The 16658-nt window shown below is 37.5% G+C and overlaps 1 protein-coding gene across 9 annotated transcripts in view; it reads right to left on the minus strand.

Moving 5' to 3' along the window:
- The window catches only part of LOC147872442 (uncharacterized), a 36432-nt gene extending 21587 nt beyond the window's left edge, over nt 1-14845 (minus strand). For 3 of the 9 annotated variants that reach the window (XM_087356309.1, XM_087356311.1, XM_087356310.1), the window contains exons 1-2: nt 14665-14837; nt 1337-1634 (exon numbers count right to left, since the gene is read on the minus strand). In XM_087356309.1, the coding sequence (XP_087212435.1) occupies nt 1337-1612 (276 nt within the window). In that variant the 5' untranslated portion in view covers nt 1613-1634; nt 14665-14837. Of the gene's footprint in view, nt 1-1336; nt 1635-2555; nt 2651-14664 lie in introns of all 9 variants that reach the window. The other 6 variants (XM_087356308.1, XM_087356305.1, XM_087356307.1 and 3 more) reach the window with 5 other exon arrangements.
- Between the last annotated feature and the right edge of the window lie 1813 nt (nt 14846-16658).

The following is a 16658-nucleotide window of genomic DNA, read 5'->3' on the forward strand; positions in this document are numbered from 1 at the left end:
AACGCTTTCTAACCATCTGTTTTATAGTAAGCAATGTTCGTGTACTAATTTTTCATTTTCATATAACTAGATCGAGAAAAATGACAGCATAACAGAGTTATTAATCGTAGTATCATATCACTAATGGTCTCCCGTACGATTATCGTATATCAGGTAAACGTACGTACATTATGGTGTATTATAACCGTCAAAGTTTGCCAGTGGGATAAAGAGTGAGCCTGCTCTTGTTAGAAACGTCCGTTGGCTGAAGAACAGAACGAAGTTGCGCTCCAAATACGATATTTTTCTACTCCGTTCTTTCACTTGAATATCCATCGTATCATTTTAAGATATTAGAATCGGAAACGAAATAAATGCATGGCCATCCTATGAAGAAGGAAAAGAGACAGTGAACGTTCTTTATAATATCTCATCCTCCTTAATTTAATAATCCTGATAATATTTGGTGAGAGACTTTTTATGCATTTCATAACAATTTCACGTAAACTTTCTAGTTTTGGCGACATTTATTTTTGTATTAACTGTTATTCATATATCTTCTTATTTTTCAAGTGCGTTTGGACAGCGGCTTACGTCATATCGACCGAAAAGTAAGTAGAACTGATTCTTGTATTATATAAAATAATGTTAATTATTTGCGAACAAGTGCCCTCCTCACTCATTACACCAATCCCGTTGCAAAGTTAATAAAAGGCACTTCGAGAGTTGCTTTTTACATTACTAGAGAAACATCTGTGGAAATGAGATCAAAGGCGCTGACTTTGTTGCCTTGATGTCACGAAAAGAGAAATTAATTGTATTAAGGCGCTAGGAACTGAGGAAAATGGGGTGAAACTACTACTGGCTCTGCTAGTGTTAGGTCTAACCTCGTTGTGTCTGAGATAAGAGTGATCCCTCTACAGAGCGACTCAAAATATTTTAAAACACGAGGTATGGTTGTCAGACACCCAGTTTTTGTTCTCACGATTCTAATTTGTTGCTTATGAATGATAGGTCATAAGCGTGAATTTTGAGAATTTCTTCCATCTCTTTATCATTTCTGGATAGGCTCACAGCTATGTTGGGCATTTCTCTATTGCAGTGAAATTTCAGGTTTTACGGCGACGGGTTTGAAGATTTCTGTATTCAGGGTTGTTGCACCCTGTGGTATGGCAGAAGTTTACCGACTTCTATCAATACACTCGGCGCAACATCCCGGAAGACAGTCATATTCTATAATAAAATAAACTGAATCTGGTTAAATGTACTTTTAGCTGTATTTATTCAGTATGTACAATCTAAATAAGACGACGGTTCGGTTTAAGGAAGATTCTTATCGCTTGTTATATTCACAAACCTGGGCTTCAATGTCGGAGACTTCCTGTCTGTATATGATGATCTCGTGCAGAGTGATGGCTGTCTGGATGATGAGAGCCAAGATAGGGATAAATGGGAGCACTAGCATCTGCATCAGCTGGAGCCGTCGGCCTCTCTTGTAGGCGGGGTTGGCTGCCTTCACGCAGCATTGACCTCGCACTCCTGCGTAGCTCACGTCTTCGGAGCTTACACTTCGCACCGAGTTGTTGTCCGCCGCCATCGGCGTCGTCGTGCCGTACCGTCCACGGTGTGCCATCTGGAAGCGCAGTGATACGCTTCTGAGGTTGGACATAACAGCGAAAGAATTCCTCTTATTTTGAGACAATGATTCCACGTCGTGTAGATTATCCACCCCGTAGGAAAGACGCGACAGACAGAAGAGACATAAGGCGTTCTTCGTTCTCGCTGGAGCATGAAGAACACCAAAAAGTCAAGATTAACGCGGTTAATACAAATGACTTACAGACGACATGGAGTAATTAGTGTGATGGCTGGTTTTTTTAGGCATTCTTCACGGTCTAGCGTGAGCGAAGAACACGTTATGAGCCCGTACATGTCTGTCTGTCGGTCTGTTGGCGTTTTCCTCAAGTGTTCTCAACCTGCATGGCCAAGGATCATTGTTCCTACGGGGATACTCAACCTGCATGACTTGGGATGACATTAATTCAAGAATGACTGAATATGTAACAATGACCTCCGATCACATCGGTACAACTCTCTACGTCGTGTGGCCTGAAGAACAGCTTTCGAATGTCATTGTACTCCAAAGAGTACACGTTTTCAATCTTGTGCCTTTGATGTGAAAAGCGTTCAACACGGGTTGGAAAAAGATATTTTCGGACGCATTCGGAAGAACGCTCTTGTTCAGTTTGAGAGAACTCGGGACGTTCACGGTCCGAGGAGATTACAAAAGCTCTGAATAGGAATAATATGCTCTGTAAAGCAGCTGGCCGTCCAATTGGACTTCATTGTAAATTGCGTACAGATTCAAAGAATCGACTAGTCTCCAACAAACGAGACGGATGGGATGGGATGGGTTGGGTTGGGGGAGGTGGATGTCATGTCCCCCTGACTAGCGGCTGGTGATGGGAGAGTCAGGTTCGATTCGTGTGTTCTGTTTCTGCCTCAGGGGAGCCGTCAATAACACGCCAAGCTACCCTTGGCCTACTACACAAACCTTTCTGGCCCAACATTATTACCTGAGTCTTAATTACCGGTACAGTTCCACAAGAGAGGTCGTTTACGTTGCGACAGACGGAATTTTATGAGCTGTAATAAAAGTTGACTCGGGTCTCTGAAACCAAGTAAATAATATTATATTTATCGGCGTAACATGAAACCAAGAGACAAGGGCTTCAAATTTTGTTCTGGTTGACGAATTATAAAACAACTTTGAATTACAAAAAGAATAGTAAACCTAGGCCCCCATATTATTTTATATTGGCTACCATTATCATTATTGTAAATTCTGTTTAATGAATTTACTAAATGTTTAAGATAGGGCATTTTTCTTTAAAGCCGGCAGTGTGTCCTACCGTGCTGGGTGGGTGGGATAGTTTTAATTTCAGCACAATGTTCTACCAGGTCGAACATGGATTTGTATTGCAAAGTGGGACAAAGAGTATTGCCATGTCATGTTACAGACAGGTTCTATTTTTACACTGTGTTATATCTCTACTGCTTATTACCTCTAACGAAAGTATATGTGTACGAAGGGTGCAACATTGTAAAAGCTCATTTGTAAAGTCTTTATACCCGAAACCCGGATAGGTCTGCCTAAGATTATGACAGGCACCTTGCGAGTACCCGAATCACTCGCGAACCACAGGTGTATCGCGACACACGAAATGAGAAACAGTAGTCACAAGGGACTGAAGGAACAGCATGGTTACGGAATAGCCAGTCTTAAAATTAAATAGTATTTGCTAGTTTCATTATGTCCGCCCATCTGTTCACCACTCAAAAACGAAGCCGGTTTAGACGAAACCTGTTTTAGTAGACCTGTAGTAAATACTGTCAAGCCATTTTGATTTTTGGTAGTTTGGTTAGTTTTAATAACCGCCTTATTAAAGGGCATAAATTAACTTCAACGCAAGCTTAATTCCCTTGACTTTCATTAACTTTAATTAATTTTAAGTACGCTTTACTTAGTGGTGTAACCCCGTTCGTTTTTACCATATGCCTTTAAATATTCGAAAGAGAGGTAAATATCTTGAACAAATCTGAATGTCCTCTAACTTATAAAATATTTGAACAAAGCTGAGTGACTTCTCCAAAAATTACTCTTGTAATAACGATACTTATTAAATGTACGCCATCGAAGCAGTCGTTCTAGTTCCCATGTTCGATCTACCATCTAGTCGTTTTTACAACGCAAGACTTCGTATTACCACTTACAGAGACAGGTGTCATGCGGAGAAGAAACACCATTTGTGGCGTCACCCCAACGGGTGCATTTGTCCATCCAATGAAGTGCAATAGATCCACAGGAATCGAATATCTTTCCTCATCTACGTCACTGGTACAGCTATAATTTACTTCCTATGGCGATATAGGATTTCATGTCAGTTATATCCCATCTTCATCTTCGCCTTTCTTCAGTGATACCGTTCCAGAAGCAGGCAACTTTCGGAAATCATATTCGTAGATCATATAGGAATTAATTTCATCCACTATTAAAGAAGTGATGTTACAAATTAAAGCTACGTTCGTTAACCTAACACTGGAACTGCTAAGCTATATTCATCGCGTATGACTAATACGAGGTGGAACTTATAAAGTAGGTCATACATTTAATATTAAAGAATATTGTAACAAAAGTGAAAAATGTACAACAGGCAGTGAGAGTCACTATATATTATGGTCCTCTATAAACAGAAGTGGCTGTTGCGGGAACCATCACATGAATGAGGAAAGTCATAACCATCTACTTCTACCAAATACAAACTTGATTTTAGGCTATATACTTCCTCCTTTTGGCTTTTCATAAGTACTGGAAAATGTCAATTTAATTTAAACGTATTTCTATTTTATTTAATGGAACTGTAAAACAGCGTTACACAAATATCTGTATATGCACTTGAAACTTAAAATCTATTAAAAAAGGGACATTCGAGAACTGAGTCGGACTGCATAAAGCGTCGAAGAGGACCACATTCGATTCTCGGGCCTCGAATTTCAGATGCCTAGTGTTCATTTTTCTATGCAATTTCCTACTTAAGGTAGCTTAAATCTCAGGCTGGAAACTCAACTTAAGTTGAAATGGCAGAAACGATTATGAATGCTGCCACTCCATTTGTACGAAAGGCTGTGCAGTGTCACGAGATCTGTTCCTGATGAGAAGGGCTTTAGCACATCTAATAACGATGCTTCGTTAATTACAGTGTTCGGTACCGATACTCATGCATTTACTCAGAAATCACGAGTATGGAATCAACGCCTTTTTAAAACTAAAAGTAGAACACAAACTGCCTTCTCGTTTGTTGATTACGTGCACTGAAGATGAAACCACTGTGCAAACATCCTTTGAAAGCATATTCCCATTTCTCTTTTACAGTACGCGTGTGGATGCAAACTGGTTTCTATGGCAACCGGAAAGTTCAATCAGATCTCCCAATACTTATTACATAGTTTACACAATTTATTAAATATTATTAGGACGGCTAATCAGAGAAGATAAGATAGGAGGGGACTGTAGCACACATTGAAGAGATTAGGAACACTTGCAAAATATTGGTCGAGAAGCCTGCAGCGAATAGACCATTTCTGAGATCTAGGAATATATGCAAAGCGAGTAATATTAAGTTGAACCTTAAACAGAGTGTTTCAGTGTGAAGGCTATTAACCTACCAAGGCTATTGACCAGTGACGGACTCTTTTAAATATGATAGTGAATATTCATTTTCCAAAATAGGCGTAGAAGCTCTTGAATGATTTATCAGTAATGGAGTTAGTTACGATGAAGACTTCATTACGGCAGTATTTACAGCAACTCGTGTGCTTAGGAATAATTTTTAGGGGCTGTATAACACGATCCTTGACAAGGCAGTCCATTAAACATAAATGGCTGTATTCGTTTCACCGTTTATACGCGTATAGTAACAGTGTAGACTAAAATCATTTAACGATATCTGGTTACTTTATAAAAGACGCATTCCATAAATGTATAAATGGGGCTGTTAGGTTCAAATAAAATCAGTTTTGATCGTAAAACATGGCCATATTTGTCTGTCGAAACTTTGTCATGTTCCACTAGTTTTCTTAACGTTTTCCTATCTGTTTAACATATTTATGAGTGGGTTTATGGGTTAAGTGGGCGGTATAATGAGATAAGCCAATGTGGAAGTTAATGTTCCTCTGTGTATTAGTTTGTGTACGGAACAACTGAGAACAATAGAATCTTTCTATCTACTGTATCTTCAGTAACGTCTGTTCTACCTTATTACGCTTTAAGATACACTGTTAATTTCTCTGTTAGTATTCTTTGAGGCATAGCTTTTATTTTTATCAGCCTCGGACATTTATTCTAAAAGAACATGACCCAAGCTTAAGAAAAGAGATAGCATAGGCCCATTTAACCCTCTGAAGCCGAAGCTCATCTAAATAATATTAGAAGTATTGCCGCAAATGGAACACAACACTTCACCATTTCAAAGATAACCTGGTTAAGGCTGTTTAAGGAGATGATCGTAATTTAAAACGAGAATTATATGGAACCCATGCATCCACTGAGAAGGCAAAATGCAGAATTATTGGTCATTAAAATAGGTGAAATATATAATCACCACAGAGCTTTAAAGGATTACAATAACTATTTGAATGATCTGGCCTAGGGCGGGGCCTAATGGAAGGCTTACGTAGAAACGGCGATGTACGTTCGTGTTTCTTAGATAGCGGAGAATTTCTTGAAAAAGTGAGTGTCAGATTTCCAAGAAAAAATATATTACAATAGTTTATTTAAGGTTTTTTAGGTTTTAAACAATATGAAACGCTCGTTTAGCTACAGTTTTTTTAACACTAATGAAGGATTCGTGATTTGAGAAACGGAATAGACGAGGTGTGTCATAGTCATGTCGTGTCATAGTCATGTCGTGTCATAGTCATGTCTACGTAAAGAACGCCGAAAAACGAAAAGTGGATTGAATTTGATGATAATAAAAATAATAGTAAAATTAACGTTTCGTGTATTAGTTTAACTTCAAATGAAATTATCAATAGAAATGGAAGAAAAGGAAGGTGCTGTTGTGTTTTGTTGTAGACGCAATTAAACTGGCTATTTTTTCGGTCCAGTTACTGGGTTGCATTTAGTTGCTAATAGTTTAAAATATATGCATGAACAGAATTTAATGACAGTTTTAGCCGGAAGAGCCTACGACCGCTTTAATGACAACAAAACGCACGCAGTTCAATTAACAGAGCGGTCTAGACACATTAACACCCACTATTGTTGTCTACACTCAGTTCACATAAAAGAAGAGTCTGCAATGTATTTTATATCATATTCCAACACCCCAATTTGATTCCAAGTCTTTGCTTACTGCTGAAATGTGAGGTTAAACCATCAACATTACTGACCTAATTAATCGTTTTAAATTACTTTGGAAGTATTTTCTACATCGATAAATACTCTGACTATATTTTTAAAAAACTTGGAAACCTATTTTACGGTTGTCAGAATTTAACTCTGTTTCAAAACACTGAAATGTGCACGTTTATGACGAAATTATAGAATAAATATATCAATAAATCTAGGCTTGCAATACATTAGGCTGAGCTGGATGTTTATTGGGTCAGACTGCGGAATGTAAGTTCGAAACCAGTTATAAGGATGTAAAGGAAATGCGAGGCGCCGTTATTGGGTTTCGGACTGAAGCGACAGCTTCCAAATTTGGAGGGTTTCTGCGAGTGTATTGAAGCAGACGTGCGATAATGGCTGGCTGCAGTTATTAGGGACTAAGGAAGCTGAGAATTCGGTGTTTCAGGACGCCATCAGCCACGTTTATTCATTCTTATGGGATGACACAGCAAAGTCAACAGTTTCTGAAGCGCTGATTTGTAACACGTCGGAGAATTTCAGAAACTGACAGACCAATTTTATAAATTCGCATCGCGCATTAAAACGTCACGCACATGCACTCTCTGAATGCGGCTCAGCGATTGACATATTACTGTCATTTTAATTTTTATAAGAGCCATTAGTATGCGTAACACAGCAATGTCATTACGACCAATTAATCATACAGCTTACATCATCGTCGGAACCGTGTTACTTCTTTGTTCTGTCAATTCTTACGTTTTTTAAGTAGCACGTGTATAATAACTCTAACACACGTGTCTTTTGTGACTCAGAAAGAAATAACAACTTACGTAATGATATTTACTTTCATAAACCAGTTTCCAATTATGTTATTAGCCCTATGTGGTCGAACAGTCGTTAAAGCAAGCTACGGACTTAATATTAAAAGATAAAATAGAAGTAATTGGATCATAAAAATTGAGCCTAGTTTATTTACATTATATGAACTGAGTGACGCCAGAAACGGAGTTAGAGGCATAATACGAACAAGAAACGCCTCCATAATCGCTTTAGGCGATTGATTTATGAGAAGTTGACAACAAGCGCCCTGGTGGCAACATCCTGTGACGTACCACATCCGAGTAGCTGCTGGTATGATATTTGTCGTTTCTCTTTAACATCAGTTACATTGAGAATCTTGCTGTTATATTGCGGAATTTGCGACGTTGTTATTCATAAAAAAGATTTAATGGAGACTCTAATGTAGATACTTTCGGTTACAGAATAAATAACTGGAACAAATATCCATCTAAGAGAACGGAAGATTTGTCAAAAACTATGCTTTACATTCAGCCCTATCGCGATTTAGGGTGGGGTAGACCAGGTATGCGCTCCCATAAAGTAGCCTTGGGCCAGATGTTTTCTCTTTATGATCACGGGCCATGATAGTTCTATTACATGCCAAGAAAATTATTACAATCAGTAGAGAGAAAACTCCGAAGTTGAGGCTAGTCTAATGATTAGTACCATAAAGGACCATGGTATTTTGCACGTCATATTTGTTGCACCCGAGACTTAAATATTCTGTTAATACAGTCTAAAACTTTACGAGGACTGGATAAAAAGCGATGACGGGTCGATTCGATTGCCTATAAAACGAACAGATAATTGAATAGTAGGACATTTAACGGCACCGTGACAACTAACAGCATGGAGAAAGCCTTGAGGAGCCAATATCAGCTCAGATCCTCAAGAAATTGCCCGCTTTTTATGGAATCAGAAGTTTCTTAATTGTCTTCAAAAAAGTCTGCCACTGGTTTCTATCCTTGCCTGGATGAATACAGTACTCATTCTCACGCCTCTTTCACTAAAGCCCACTTTAGTATTACTCGTCATCTACTTCTAGGTCTCTCAAGTGATCACTCGTCTTCAGGTTTTCAGACTAAAATTTTGCGTGCATTTACATACACTGCTGAGGTTATTTGGAGTTGAATAATACGAAATGACGATTACAATCCTCGTGGTTTAAATAGTGATTCTGAAGGTGAAAATTGTTGATTCTGGAGTTTAAGATTTTATGATTTACTTTCTCATTTTATTAGGTAGTTAAATTTGTGTAAACATCTCAAAGGTTGGAAGAAGAAGCCAAGTTTCACATTTTTAAAAATAATAGAATAATTCATGATGTTTTGTCAGAAGAAATTAGAAACTATACAATCAGAAATATTTCGACTTTAATTTCCTTTGTCACCTGAACTTTGTGAAGTGAGCAGTCGTGAGACGATGACTTTATGAAACTGAAAATTTCAATAGAAGTGGAATTTCAGCGAAACTCTTATATTCACCTTCCTTCTGTTATTTGACTATTCTCCAGGGCTTCACAAGTGGAGACGAATAAAGGAGAACTGTATAGGAAAGCGTACATAAGCCGCAATCGGCTACAAAGTCCTTATCATTCAGTTCATTTGCTGCAAAGATATTAAAATGTTCATAACCTTTAGTTCGTATAGCTGCACGCATTGATGGCCTACGCACATTGAATTCAGACGGTTTTTTCCCGTAAAGACTTCTTTTGTGTTTGAATCACTGAATCGTCCAAAACGTTGAAGAACATGTTCGTTTGGTCTGCTACTTAGTGAATTCAGCAGTAAACCTGAAATGTATTTCTCTTCAAAAAGTCAGAGATTCGTCTTTTATTGTGCTTCTGTACTGAATTGTATTAAAACCCTTGCCTGGTATATGAATCCCCCTTACGCACATGAACCCATACACTTGCAGCCAATCTTTTCTCAATTCAAAATGAGTGTATCGGTCTCCATTTTCATTGAAAAGCCATTACATTGAAGTGAGAGGAAAAACAGAGTATATTAACTTCTAATTTCTGCACTCAGTCTTTTGTTTACACATAAGAATTTGTATACTACATGTAAATGTGTTTGAGCCAGAAACAATTTGCTCCTGAGTATTGAATGAGATTTCATCTTATTTGAGATGACAATACAAGGATGAAGATAAGGCTTTTGTTGATCTAACGAAACTAAAAACACGAGGACTCGCCACTCCTTGCCAGAAGGAGAAATAATGTCTGGATCCTCGGAAGTGTCAGTTCCAAGTGACGTATACAGCAATGAAGAAAATGTTGTGAACGAAGCTACGCGTGTAGCCTATAGAAGGCTGCTGTGACCTACCGTAATATTGTAGTTCACCCTCGATATCTTTTGTGTACAACTGAGTAGTAACACATACCATCCCACGGCAATGCCTGAGGCTTTTATTCGCCACTTGTTGGGATCGAATCTCGGTACCCCGATGAAAATACTTGGTCATTTGCCTTGAAATAGATGCCTATTGCTTGCTTCCATACCGCTCCCTTCCAGAAAGATGGCTAGAACAATAAGGGTTCCTTCTCGTATTCGAGATTTATCTGGTTCCAATCTCAGTATTCCATATTCCAGAGCTCCTACTACAAATAAAACCTGGCATTGTTCTTCGAAATGGCTTCGGACATAAATATAATTACGTTTTAATTTGAGTTCTCAAAATTTATCTGAAATGCTTTATCTCAACGTTTTCCTGATGCTGTATAAATTTATGTAATTATCAGAATCGTATGTCTGAAACAAAATATTTGTTTTTGGTTTACAAATATTTTATTCAATTAATAAAACAATTGTAATATTGATATTATTTTACTTTTCAATTTAGTTAATGTACGTATGGCACAAGAATTAATCTGGCTTAATAACCATTGTCCTCTTTACTCAAGAAGTCTTTCGATGGCTCAATTTCTCAACCAAGGTAAGGTTCATGCTACCAGAAGCCATTTTGAATAGGAAGAGGGTAGATAGCCTAATTTATGATAACTGAATAATAATAGTAATAATTAATAGGCAAGTAAATAAAAGCAGAAACTCTTACTTCCATGGGACATACGCTTCTCAAATGCTTGTTAAAATCATAAGTTTATGTTGAATGTCTGAGAAACTTAAACTGATTCAAGTATCTGGAGTTTAAGTAGCATTGTTGGAGGAGACTTATCAAGAGAATACTGTTCTTATTAAATCGCTAAGTCTTTCTAAACAGATACTTCAAGCACTTCCAATTATCTGTTCCATTCTGAATGATCATTTGTATTCTGATACTTCGTCTTATGTATGCTTATAGCCAAATAGAAACAGTTATTTCGTTCAGCACATTAGCTTCTTGGGAAGAAAGCCACATCACTTCAAAATATAAAATATAAACACTGTGTTGTGAGAGCAAAGACGCCTTTTTCCAGAAGAGTGTATGTTATAGCAATGTATATTAGCGTGGCCATAAATTTTAAATTTCAGTTAGTACTCTATATATTATTTCATTTGGATATCGGTTTATTTAATGATGGTCTGTCAGCAGGTTTATATGTTCGAATGAAGAAGACTTGGTTACAGATAATAAGTTTGGAACGATATGGGAAGAATTTATACCGGACCATTTTAAGGCAGTCAAGTATTTGACTGAATGAGCAAAATAAAGAATACCTCAGTCAGGATAACAGATCTACTGTCGTTAATACGTATAACGATCTCGTAACTCCATGCAGTAGTGTCATTCTTCAGTAGCTAATAGTCGTTCTGTGGGCAAGAAATTACCCGGCTTTTATGTAACTCGAATGATAATGGCTGCGTCCACAAGAGGCTGTCAAGGGACTCTATCCTGATTCACATGAACCCAGTCCACATCGACATATACTGTTGTTGTAAGATACATTTTAATATTGTTCTTACATATATGCCCAATACAATACTTTTATTTTCCGTCGTTACACAAGCTTGTTGTTAAAAATCATATAAAATTTCACATAAAATTGTTACATTTTAAAATTGACGACATGTTTCGATATACAATTCTATCATCGTCAGGTCTATAGAATTGTATATCGAAACATGTCGTCAATTTTAAAATGTAACAATTTTATGTGAAATTTTATATGATTTTTAACAACAAGCTTGTGTAACGACGGAAAATAAAAGTATTGTATTGAGGAACACAAGCATGATGCAATTAAGATATAAAAAAAAATATATGCCCAAGTTTCTGAAACAGTCATACATTTTCAGTTATTTGTTGCAGTAACTCCAGGAACTGAAACAGATGTGTCTTCTTTATGTTAATTAACAGTTCAAATGTAGCTTCTCATATCACAAGCTAGCAGTCCATAATTTATGGATCAATGGAAAAGACGGGTTCGAGCCGAAATCCAAGTAAACTGGTGCCCTGTTCAATACTGGTTACGGAATAAAAATAATATTGAATGACAGATAAAGTACATACTTTTAGCGTTCATAATGAGAAATACATTTCTTTGTAGCGAATCAGATGAACTGAACAAATCTTTTTCTGCACACAACTTGTATGATCTTAACTGAAATCCGCAGAGCTTTCATTTTTACCCATTTTTAAACGTAATTTCTTTTGGCGTCATCCGGGCTTGTATGTACCAGCCACAATTTCATAACCCTTGAGACATTTTATTCCGAGAAGAGACAAAAATTTGATTGTGCAGTGGCAGCCAAATGAAAAGGAGAAAAGCGAAAGAACGGGTTATTGAATTAAGGTTGTAGTTCCCTAGAGACGGTGTGAATTCTGTGCAACGTAAAGAAATTAGTGTCGATAGCGAAGAGCTTGCTGCAGTGGAGAAAATGATGATGAATGGTCGGAGACACACGTCCCTCGTGAACAGAAAACATAAAAGAACAAAAAAAAAAAAAACACAACAACAACAGTGACTGCAGTAGTTATTAAATAAATTAAAATAAAATATAATCAGCCTTATTATAGATATGCAGAGAAATGAAACTACAATGATATAACCCAATATCGCAGATAAATTTATTACTTTTAATTAGCCAGATTTTGTCCCGCGAGGCAGATACTAATTACACACGACCAATTAGGATTTAGTAACGCTGAGTAACAAATTTGCATTTTTGAAATAGAAAGTTGAGAAGTATTTCCAACTGGCTGACATTCGACAGATATGGTCCCAAGTCCTAGTTACGAAAGTACCAACCGTAATAAACCGAATTCAGATATATTACTAATTGATACACTGCTATATTTTTGTCTTACGAAAAACAGCTCGGTATAGGCTACACAAGGTACAAACAGTTATACATCACGTATTAGAAGGAGGTAATATTTGTGATCTGACGTATATGTATCATAAGCCAGATAATAGGCTATGTCTCTCCGAATGAATTAATATATAATAATAATAACACAACAACAACAACTGACATCTTAAGGAAGATCTTGACGTAAGTGAGGCCGTTTTAAATATAGAGTTGCACTCCGACGTTAATAATGATAGTAATGTTTTATTGTTCCTGAAAGCAGTACCATTTTGAAGGTTCACAGTGGCATCAAACCTGTCAAATACGGTAGTACATGGAAGTAAGATTAGCTTCACGTTCTGCAGTCCTTGTGAGAAATTTGGCTTTATCGCGGGTTCTAGTAAGCCTGTCCATTTCGTCATGATAACGGTTTCAATCGATTGCGAATTGTAAGGCTTTCTGTTGAGATTACGTCAGCAGTCGGTGGATATTATGGTACATTGCGATTGGCGTTACTAGTGGTCTGAAATCTGCATGTGACTTATAGAAGATGTCGTTGTAGTGGGTTATTACAAGAATCTGTCTACAACGCATAGTTAGCCTTGGCGAGTCTTTGTTTACAAATCAAATCGTTTTGGATTTTACCACGTGTCACACTTTGAATGACTATGTTATTGACGCTCGCACATGCACACATAAACATACTTATTTTACAACCACCGATTTTGAATAATAGTTTACATCTCGAATCATTTCTCCGGTTTATAGTCTGGGTTACGACATTCCGAAGTGGTATCTAGGTCCATAGAATTTTAGCTGCATCCTGACTATTAAGCTATTTTAACGAGGTTTTGTCGGCAGAACGTAACGTCATTGAAACGAGGACTTTTCTAGGTGTGTTTCACGCTCTGGCGTGAACGAATAATTCTTATAGGGCCCATGTATGTCTCTCTCTTTGTCGCATTTTCCTACGAGGGTACGCAATCTGCATGCCCGGGAGGCATTTGAAATTCGAATAGGTTTGTAACTTTCGTAATTGTGACACAGTAGCATCTGCATTTTTATGTTCACAATTAATTTTGCAGTTCGCAGTGACTGATATTTTATCAAAAATGAATCAGAACACTAAGATTTGATAAAGCAGAATGATCATGTCGGATGCAGTAACTGTAGGTATTAAGTAAAATTTAAATGTTACGACGATTTCAACGGACCGTCATGCGTCTCTCTTACAAAATACTTTATGATTGTTCTGAAAAGCACAATTCTTTTGGGATTCTGCATGCCACTGGTATGAGAGATTAACTAAAAAACTTTAAAACAAATAGGAGAAAAAGAAATGTTCCGAAGTTTTGGTCGTGAAACCTAAATGACGAGACCACTCTGGAGACGTAGGTGCATGTGGGTGGATAATAGAAAAGTAAACTTAAGATGCGGACTGGATTAATCTATCTCAGGTGGGGCCCAGTGGCGGACTGTTATAAACAATAGATCTTCGGGTTCCATTAATGGCGGAGAATTTCATGACTAATTGAGACACCGTTAGGTTCTCAAGGATTCTGCTCCGTAGATTTGGAAAACGTTTTAGCATATATTATCAATTTATCTTTCGATGTCTTTAACGCGGAATTCTACTGTCACACAAATTAAGCACAGATTATTAGCTAAAGGTGATAATTATGAGAAATCGTTCCTTACGTCAGCAGGTGGTGTCGATCTCCTAGTTGATGTTCCTCGATGTGACGCTGACTGCCTCCCTCGGACAGACTGCACACTGAGGTCCTTTAGTGCTTTCCTCTGCTAGTCCCGCCGGATATGCGCGCGCTTAAAGAGACGCGCACAGACGCCATCGATTCCTCGGCTCTTTCAGCTTTCAAACACCACACATATATGTTCTAAAACTTCAAATAAATGTTCGGTACTTGGCTGTCAGAGCGCATTAAATAATATTTACAGTAAAGACATAAATGTTGAAATGTAGGTCATTTGAATTTTTATTGACATTTAGGTCAATGTTTACAAATACTGTTTAATATGGGAGGGACATTCTGCGAACAGTCATTATTTACAGGCCTGTTAGGACATGTGAATTGTTTGAAGTATGCTGAAAGTCCTATTAGCATCGATATGTGAGTATTTGTATGTATGCGTCAGATACTCTTCAAAATCGGATTATCATAAGATTTGGTACTTGGAAATCTTTAAAAATTCCATATTAAACAAAACTCTTTGCTCAAATCTAAAGTTTGTGAAGATGGTGCGTATTTAAAATAAAACGTTTTCTGGATGTTTTCCATCGTATAATAAAATCATAAAATTGCACGACGTTTCGGAGATGGGACTCTATCTCCGTCTTCAGGTACCCACTCTGTTGGGCCCAATCGATAGAGCTAATCCCTATCTCCGGACAAAGCAAAAAGTGAAAGTACCGGAGTATAAGCCGATCCGTGTTATTACTTATAACACACATACAATACAATCCTCAGACAAGGAGCATTGTTGTAATCCCTGCTGGAAATTACTGCTAGGGATTATAGTCTACCCTTTCTTTCTTTTTGACGCTAGAAGTTGCTACATTTATAAAATGTAACGAAAAAGAAGTTTACAATGTGGTCCTCTTGATTGGTGCACTGCGTAATATTTTGGTTGTATAGCAGAAGTTTGAATGATCACGCTGTCGTAATCTTCAGGTTAGATACTGAAGATAGAGGCAGAGCGTTTTTCTAAAACGGTGATAAACAACCAATACGAGGCGCGCCAACCGAGAAGACCACAAAGACCACAATCTGAAGATACACAGTCATGAAACGAAAAAAAAAAAGATTTTGAACTTATGTAATCTCGAGATTACTTGTGGCCACATACTAATCTCTAATATTGTTTTCATCAAATCGTTTAAATTACTGCTCATATTTAATCCACGCAGTCCTCGAAATTGAAAATTTAGGAGACTCAGGGCACATATTTTTACATTGATGGCAGCAGACCGCAATGAGTTCTGTTGCCAGTGATGTTTCCACAGATTGTCGTAAATTTGCGACTAAATTAAATTGTTCGCCAAATAAAAAACACTCTGTATTGCATAAGTACCTTATAATAATGAAAGATTATAACAAGAATGAGACCGTGTACGATTCGAAGTGAAGGAGCAAGCATTGTGCAGATGGTGACTTGGTTCGATTCCTTCTAGGTTACAAGCCCTTCTACCGAAATCTGTGACACAGCGCTCTGTATTAAAATCGCTGTTGAATCCCTGACATTTATTTTCGCAACAATTTTTTGTTGTTTTCATCAGGTTCTTCAGCTATAATTCTGGGATATTATTTTAGCTTAAAGTAGCTTGATATATCATCGTTATCTTCCTCATTTTTCACAGCTTCGGAAAACGAGAAAGACGACTTTCTTGGAGTCTGCCTCACTTGCAGAATAATATTTCTAAGAATGTCGGTGGAAATTTCATAAATTGCATGCAGGCCTACAGTTCTTCAGCCCTCAAACCCTGTGAATAAAACGTGCTTCGGAATACTAATATCGGCCTTCAAGTGTTTTGAAGCAAACAGATCATCTAATGTTTGCTATAAAAACACACCGGATGGAAATACTCGCACTTTCGGACCACATCTCGAAATTCCATCACGTAAATCCACAAGCACAAGACTCCGTCGCAGCATCATGCTGGAACACACATATCC

This window comes from Zootermopsis nevadensis, unplaced genomic scaffold (assembly GCF_977971745.1).
Source record: "Zootermopsis nevadensis isolate Lab colony 2312 unplaced genomic scaffold, Znev_1.0 Znev_ptg000027l, whole genome shotgun sequence".
Taxonomy (NCBI): domain Eukaryota; kingdom Metazoa; phylum Arthropoda; class Insecta; order Blattodea; family Termopsidae; genus Zootermopsis; species Zootermopsis nevadensis.